General features: G+C 29.3%; 1 protein-coding gene across 2 annotated transcripts; it reads right to left on the bottom strand.

The window, feature by feature from the left end:
- On the bottom strand, positions 1–2,013 carry LOC112737645 (clathrin light chain 1). 2 transcript variants are annotated; one of them, XM_025787631.3, is made up of 4 exons: positions 1,718–2,000; positions 879–1,032; positions 440–788; positions 1–337 (listed from the first exon to the last, which is right to left on the bottom strand). In XM_025787631.3, the coding sequence occupies exons 1-3, from the start codon at positions 1,879–1,881 to the stop codon at positions 486–488; spliced, it is 621 nt and encodes a 206-aa protein (XP_025643416.1). In that variant the 5' UTR covers positions 1,882–2,000; the 3' UTR covers positions 1–337; positions 440–485. The 2 variants fall into 2 exon arrangements, with proteins under 2 accessions (XP_025643416.1, XP_072067534.1); XM_072211433.1 differs by having other exon boundaries at positions 1–788; positions 1,718–2,013.
- Between the last annotated feature and the right edge of the window lie 6,767 nt (positions 2,014–8,780).

Raw genomic sequence — 8,780 nt, 5'->3', positions numbered from 1 at the left:
TAAAATTAATACTAAAGCCTTTTTAAACTATATAAGTTCATTACAACTAGAATTTGGTTCTTTATAAATCTAATGACAATCGCTAATCTAAATAACATTTAATCATTCTCAAAACATCAAAATGATCCCACTAAAAATTCTTCCTACAACAACAACCACAAAATATCAAAAGATCCAACAAAATCATCAAACAACCACAATTTTTGAGAAAAATATATTTACAAATAACAATATATCTGCAAATACATCAAACAACCACAACCTAATATTTCTCAAACGCTAGCATCAGGTGCTTCAATATAATTTCTAATCGTGGTGCCAACTCTTCTGCAGCCTCCTGTTTGAAGTAAACCAAATGTGGGCCATACATAAAATTAAGTAAATTGGATAACTGAATATGATTCATTAAGCGAAAACAAACAGATATTGTAGTCAGAACCTCTTCAAGTGTTGCAAAAGCTGAACAAGCAGCCTCTTGCACCCGCTTAACAATTTTTTCCAGTCTTGGCATCCTCTCCATCTTTCATAGATTTACCATCTTTGTTGTCTTCTTTGGGCGGCAGAGGGTTCTGTTGAAGCTTCAAAATCATTTGGTGCATTCTCGCAAGATTTGTAGGCTTCCCAGGCTTGGGACCCTGAATAGGATTGACTTGATGCTTCTTCTCAGCTTCTGCTTTCCTTCCTCTCTTCTCAATATTGGCAACTTCAGAAGGGATCATCTCCGCTATTGCCTTCCAGTAATGTTTGTCAGCTTCTTTGTGAAACTTCGCTTGGTTTGCCAAGTATATCTGCATATATTCTTTAAAAAACATGAGAAATGACACAAAATGAATAATGTTCCGCAAAAAGGCAGAAGGGAACTTCACTATTTCTTCTACCTTCTCCTTTCCTCTGTTGGTAGCTTTGCTTGTCTCACAATTAACCTTTCTTTTTTCATAGAAAGCTTGAATATATTCTTCAGCTTCCTTGATAATTTGATTCAGTAACTCCTTTTCTCTTTTTTCATTTTCCCCAAGATGAATGGCATTTTCACTACACCAGTGGAAGTCAAGAATAAAAATTGCACTTAGAGGAGGAGTATACAATTATATTAACTTTTTGTTTATAATAAGAGAGAACTATACTTATTTCACTACTCAGATTTCATTATTTCATACACTTAAACATTCAGAACTCACAGATTTAATGAAGGGACAATAAGAAAGCTAGCTTACAACCTACAATTAAAATCTTTACATCACAAGCTTTTAGTGGAAAAAGAAATCCAAACAAACATAATTAATTTATCTAATTTGCCATGTACACCTCTTAGTAAGAATTTCTGTACATGGGGAAGAGAAAATAATAACAATCCAACAAGAATGATAGTTAAAAGTGAAAGAAACCATTCGGAATCAGTGTTACTTGTTTGTGGTCCACAGAACAGTTCAATTACCTCAACTCTTTCAAAATTAATAAGAAAAAAAACATAAGACCATATTCAATGCATAAACCATATCCGCTCACCTTCCAAGAAATCTTTAAAGATCATACAGAAACAGACAGAGAGAGAGGAGAAGGTTAGTCCCAATAGTAACTAATTTGATCAGCATTTTCAATTCCCAAGAACTATATTGAATATTTTTCATGTTGAGGTTTTGTCCAGGGACAATGTAGAAAACAAGAATGAAAGAAAGCAAGAAAGTGAATGGGATGGATAGTAGAAAATGAATCTAACCGTCGCCATTGGCGTCTGGCGAAACCTTGTTGTTCTTGTTGGTGCTGGGCGTCGTGATCAAAGAATGATTCGCATATCTGAGAAGGTTGGAGTTGATACAGTGCATTGTTGTTGTGGTTGCTTTCGTCGTCTGCGTCGATGACAATAGACTCCTTCAACGCCATATTTTCTGAGAAGTGCTTCCCTTTTTTACTTGTTTCTGTTTATGGGTGTTTTCTGCCCCGTTCTGTGTCCTGGTCTTCGAGTTAAGCCCAAAGTGGTCTGACGCCGGCGTCGTGCCCCAAAATCGTGATTCTAGTTGTACCAACGGCAACGGTTCACTAAGTTGTTAAGTCCTGATTCATTTTTCATTAACAGTGTTGATGTCGCTTGATGACACTATTAGTGAAATATGATATATTGAGGTAGACGGATAATCTTGTTTAATAATATTATTTGATTATTTGTTAGTTTATATTATGTGGTACAATATTATTTATCTATATTTTATTAGGATAAAGTATATTTTGTGTCTTTTGAGGTTTGACAAAAATTTTAAAAATACCTTCTAAATTTTATTTTGTTTCAATTTTGTCCCAAAAATTTTCGATTTGCATCAAATATATCCCTGACAGCTAATTCTTTAAAAAATTTAAGATCAATTTAACAACAATTTCATAAGAACAATCCTTAATACAAGCAAATCAAGCATAATTTTCTAATTACTGAAGATATGAATTGGAATCAGAATCTTATTCAAGAATTATTTCCCCAAGACGTTGCAAATAGGATTTTGTCAGTTAAAATTCAGCAGAGTAGGGACAAATTGCAATGGAATTTGAACAAATCCAAACAATATGATACAGTTTCAGGTTACAGAATTGGCTATTTATTTTACCATCCGCCTCTGGAGCTTTGCCCTAATTATATGCAACAGAAAAAGCCGTGGATTGATCTATGAAAGTTGAACTTGCCTCACAAAATTAAGCTATTTATCTGGAAAGCTCTCCATGGCCGGCTCCCGGTACTTTCTCAGATTCATCACCGCATCCCATCTATATCACCAATATGCCCCTGCTGTCATGAAGCAACCGAAACAGTCACTCATTGTTTGATCGATTGCTCTAGAATTAAAGATGTATGGTCTCAGAGTTATCTTTGTGACTGTCTTCCCCCTCAGAGTCCTAACGACTTTTGGACATGGTGGATTGCATCAACAGAGATGCTTAACCCGTTGAAGAATACTGACCGTAATCCTCAATTACTTGCCATCATTTGCTGGAACTGCTGGAAAACTCGCAACCAGTTGATTTTTGAAGGTTCTACTTCAATGCCGTCTGCCATTCTAGCAAGCTCTGTCAAGTTGCTCCGTGAAATCCAAAGAACTCTCAGTTTAGGTCGTCATCTCCACGAGGCAAGCTCTTAGTTGCATTCAATTTGATTTATCATTCTTTCTTCTTTAAGATTTTTTTCGTTTTTCGACCACGCACCGTTGGATGAATACCTTCAGTGTAGTGTTTTTGGGAAATCCCCACCTTTCATTATGCTGTCCTCCTTTTGGACATCTTTGTATTTCATTTTTCAATAATTAATGAAATATAACCTACTATCTTTGGAAAAAAAAAATCAAGCATAATTTTCATGCATTATTGTTAGATTAGTCTTAAATTTTTTTGAAAATTTAGCCATCGAGGGTATATTTGATGCAAATCGAAAACTTTTAGGACAAAATTAAAACAAAATAAATTTAGGGATATTTTTAAAACTTTTACGAAACTTTAGGAACAAAAAGTATACTTTGTCCTTTTATTTATTATGTTATTATTATAGATATATTAAATTAGTTTTTAATTTTATATTAAATATTTGAATGAATATTCATCTCAATTTTTGATAATTTTTTTAAAAGATTTCAAGGTTTTCGACAAAAAATATTATTTTCGGTTCTTAATATTTAATTTTGTAAGATTGATTAGTTTCTTTATCAATAATTTCTCTTTAAAACATATTTGTATAACATATTAATTACTAATATATTTTTTATTTAATTTTATAAGTAAAAATAATTTAAATCTCATAGAAACAAAGATCAGCCGAAAAAAAATTTTTTTGTTGAAGACCTCCTTGTCTTTTAAGTCTAGTTGTCAGAACCGAATCGGTGATCGAACCGGTCAGGTTACTGGGTTACTGGATTACTAGTTCAACCGGTGAGTCACTGGTTGAACCGGTTGACTCGGTCCTATATAAATAAAAAATAAAAAATAGTTACAAATTTAAAATTAAAATTTAAAATAAATATTTTTACTAATATTTTAAAAATATCAAGCTATTTTAAAATAATATAGAACAGGAATAATAAATATTTTATTATTTTTACTCTATCATAAATATTTTAATTTTGTTTTTATATTAAAATAACTATTATTTTTAAATTTCAATAATTTATTAATTAGTTTATATTTATTATATTATTATATACTACAAGTATTTATTAAAAAAATATTAATAGATATTATATAATTATGAAAAGAAACAATAAGTGATTTATAACTAAAATTAAAATAAATTAAATAGAAGTAATTTGATGAAAAATATTTATATATTATAATTTGCGTATATACTAATGAAGAGCACAGTAGCCTAGTGGCTGTAAATAGTGCCTCCATTTATGAAGGAAGGGGTTTGAGCCCTGCTTCTAACATTTTGAACAAATTTTCAATTCGTACCGATTCGGTCGGACTGGTTTTCATCAGGTTTAATCGGTTTTCAACGGTTCAACTCGAGTGGCTGTAAATGGCGCCTCCATTTATGAAGGAAGGGGTTCGAGTCCTGCCTCTAGCATTTTGAACAAATTTCCAATTTGTACCGATTCGGTCGGATCTGTCTTCATCAGGTTTAATCGATTTTTAACGGTTCAATCTGAATTTGACTGGTTCGTACTGATTTGTTATCTTATACAGTCCAAATATTAGATCGGATCAGTATAGGATCCAGTTCATCGGTTTTTTAGTCGAACTGACCAGTCCGGTCCGATTTTAATAACAACGGTTTTAAGGTAATTGTTAGAAGCAATTAAAAAATTTTTTTTTTAAATAATTCATTTTAGCCTTTAAAATTGAATGTCATATATACCAGAGTTAAATCTCAATTTGACCCCTGAAATTTAGTCCAATACTCAGAATGACTCCCATAATTTCGTTGGCCCCAATTAAAACCCCCAAATTTACAATCGTGGCTCTGGCTTGTCCCTACAATTATCTCCATCACCGGAATGATGATCTGATGCAATTGCATGACATTGTGGACACTACTTAAATGATGGCGCATTAGTTTCGCTCCCAAACCCTTTGGAAACCACATCGTTTCAGTTTTTTTCTGGGTTAAAACTCTTTTTCTTTTCATTATAACGATCATAAGTTGCAAAATATCAAGAAAACCCTTACACTACGTGGTTTCCAAAGGGTTTGGGCGCGAAACCAATGCGTCGTCGTTTAAGTAGTGTCCACCATATCATGCAATTGAGCCAGATTGCATATTTTGGGGGTTCTAATTGGGGCCAACGAAATTATGGAAGTCATTTTGAGTATCGGACCAAATTTTAGAAGCCAAATTGAGATTTAACTCGCCAAATTAATCTGTTTATTTTTTTTTTGAATTCAAAATTCTTAATATATTTCTTAATGTTAATTTTAATTATATTTTTTAACATATTTTTTAACTACAAATATTTTTTATAAATATTTTTAAAATTTTAGTTTTAATGGTATAATTTTATTTTCATAATAATTTAACACTAATAACTGAGGTGAGATAATTTTTCATGTAATAAAGGAAGAAACCATATATTTTATAAATATTCTAGCAAACTTAGGTATTTCTTAATTTAATTTTTACGTAAATTAACTTAAATTTTTGTTGACTTGAGCACTAAAATTCTTTATCAACCGCTGTCTTGGAATTGATATAAAAGCATTTTAAATATTTTTAATGTCTTCTCTCACCTGTTTTATTTAGTCCATTTACACACTACTGATTTAAGGCATGTCTCATAATAATGATTTTGTTATTTAATAAAAAAATTATATGATTGATTTAAAAAATATATTTTTAAATTAAAAAACGTATATTTCATAGAAATCGAAAAAATTAAAAAATTTCTATGTTAATTTTTGATTTTTTGTTAATAACATGTGGGTTTTTTTACCAAAAAATGTATTTAATCAAACATAATTTTATATATTACAAAATTTATCAATATTAGATTATTGTAAAAAAAATTGTATAATTAAAACTAAAATCTTAAAATATTTTATAAAATCACTTGTATTTAAACGACATGTGAAAAAATAGAATTGAAATTAGTGTATCCAAAAATATTGAGGATTTTAAATTAAAAAAGATAAAAGAAAATTAGTGAAAGAATTAATTTAGTACACAATATTTAATTTCAGAGTGTAAAATGAGTCACTTAATACAAAATTAAGGATCAATTTGATGACCTACAATGATGACATAATTAATGACATGTGGACAAATAATGCTATGACACGTGGCACTTATCGATCCATTGTCATATCATTATATGAGGTCAAACCATAATGTGACACGTGTCACTAATGATCCATGTCATCAAGCCACATCAACAGGCGATTAATAAAAAATGAATTAGGGACTAATGTGATGCATTTTTAGGAATCTCAGAAATGTAATTGATGCAATTAAAATATTAAAGATGATTTTAGTGTACGACGTCAATCTTAATAATCACTTTGGAGCTTAATTCCCTACTCTTCTTGCGAATACAAAAAGGAGTTTATGTCAAATAGTTTTTTTCGTCGATATTAATTAAAATATAGAGTTAATATTTTATGAGTATATATTTAAATATGTCCTAAAAAATTTTGTGCCGAATATTTTTATCTTTGATTTCTAAATTTTATAAAAGTAAGACATATAAATCTATTTTAATTATTTTTAATTAGATAAATATGTTTTTAAAAGTGTGATAGAAGAACCTATATATTTTACTTTTATAAAGTTTAAAAACTTTAATATAATAAATTTATTTTAAAGACAAAAAGATTCAATAAAAAATTTCTTAATAACTAATTTAAATATATACTCATATTTTATCTTTTATATTATTAAAATTTAAAATTTAAAATGTAGTGCATAGAGATAAATTTATATATATTAGATTATTATGAGTTCAAAAATAACAAAAAAAAATCATGTGTTATTAGCTATTGTGAGTGTTGCCATTCGATAATAACGCTTAGTCTATTTTAATTTTTTTTTTTAAATTACAAAACGTAAGTCTTTTCATAATTTAAAAGTAATTTTAAATAAAAATTCATGTACACTATATGTTTATTATAAAATATTAATTTTTTATAATTAAAAGATATTATATTTATATAATTAAAAAAATTATAATATGTCTATGACGGATTATATTATTATTATAATAATATAAAATAAGAATAAATCACCAAAAATATATTTGAATAATTTTAAATGTACTCAAATTTTATTATAGACAAAAATACTCTCAAATAATTTAAAAATGCGATAAAAATGCACAATATTAAATATGTATTCTCAAAAATATTTTAAAGATTGAATTTTGATGCAAAATTTTTACAAGCATGATTAAACAATGAGATATTTTTATCTTTAAGATTTAGTCATTTTTCGTTATATATATATATATATATATTTGTGAAATTTTTTGTCAATAACTAATAATACTTTTAAAAAATAAAAAATATAAATATCAAATTTTTTGTGTATGTGTTTTTTAAATAGTTATCTAAATATTCTTATAAAATTTTAGATCAAATGCATAAGCGGTTTGTCACAAAAATTGTTTGTCACTTATAAAAAATATTATTTTTGTCACGCTTTTAAATTATTTGAGGATATTTTTTGTCGATAACAAAATTCATGTGTATTTTTATCAACGAAAAAATTATTCGAGTGCAATTTTTGTAAAATTATCAAATATTTTGTGTTTTCCAAAAATTACTATTATGTAAAAAATTTAACCTTAAAAAATATATTTATTAATTAGAGTAATTATCCAAATTAGTTTCTGAGATTTTTAAAATCGGACACTTTAGTCCTCCAACTTTTGAAATACACAAAAAACTCTCCCAAGAATAATTCCGACAGACAAATCCATCCTTGGCAATGTTTCTCCATCAATGACAAATAAAAAACGCTAACGTTGAGTCCCGAACTAGCACACGTGGCAGTCAGTTGTCCACGTGTGCAAAAAGACAGATTAGTCCCCAGGCTTAAACTGCGTCGTTTTGGAGAATGGACTATGTACAACCTCTCTGTTTTTCTCTTTTAAAAACAAAAAGACTCAAAACCCACCCTTTCTTCTTCAATTTACAGAGAGAACTTCAACCCTTCTTTAACGTTAAACCCCAAATCATTGCCCACATCATCGCCATCATCCTATTTCATTTGTTTCACCTTTAACCTCCATCACTCACATTCAACCGTGTCACCCCCAACGTCACCATTCCGTTTGTCGCCGTTACCTTAGCGCCGAGTCAGACGCAACGAACAAGTGGATGTGACCACTGAAGACTCGCATTGAAGGAGATTAGAAACTCATTGTTTATTCTTAGCTACCATTATAGTAATAGTGATGAGTATTTTATTATTTGGCCTAGGGTTTAGAAATTTGTGATAGAATATTGTAATAGTTTATTCATCCTCTCTGTTTTGGTTATTATTATGACATAAAACGAAAAAGAATGAACCAGGAAGTAGGAATTTTCATTGAACTTTGTAGTGGTGCTTGTTTTTAATAAATTATTATATGTTATGTTCAGTGATGGAAGATTTCGTAGTTCCTATGTTCCACCATAGTGGTCATTTTGAGAGGCATAACAATGGAGCACTACTGCACATTGATGGTAAAGTAGAAAGGTTTCTAAGGATGGACCTTGATCTCATCTGTTTCTTTGATCTACTGACTATATTCAAAGGTTTAGAATATCTAGATTACAAAAAGATGTTTTGGTATGATCAAATTGCTGGTGATATAGAGTTTGGATTGCATCCTATT

Source organism: Arachis hypogaea, chromosome 13 (genome assembly GCF_003086295.3).
Source record: "Arachis hypogaea cultivar Tifrunner chromosome 13, arahy.Tifrunner.gnm2.J5K5, whole genome shotgun sequence".
Lineage (NCBI taxonomy): Eukaryota > Viridiplantae > Streptophyta > Magnoliopsida > Fabales > Fabaceae > Arachis > Arachis hypogaea.
The sequence above is the reverse complement of the archived record's forward strand: the minus strand, read 5'-3'. Positions and strand labels throughout refer to the sequence as shown.

Excerpts from the sequence above, each read along its gene's own strand:
- LOC112737645 (XM_072211433.1), bottom strand. The coding sequence starts at position 1,881 with ATGGCGTTGAAGGAGTCTATTGTCATCGACGCAGACGACGAAAGCAAC. Across the intron at positions 1,033-1,717 it reads GCCAGACGCCAATGGCGACG|TGAAAATGCCATTCATCTTG; the intron begins GTTAGATTCATT and ends CCACTGGTGTAG. Across the intron at positions 789-878 it reads CCAACAGAGGAAAGGAGAAG|ATATACTTGGCAAACCAAGC; the intron begins GTAGAAGAAATA and ends GAATATATGCAG.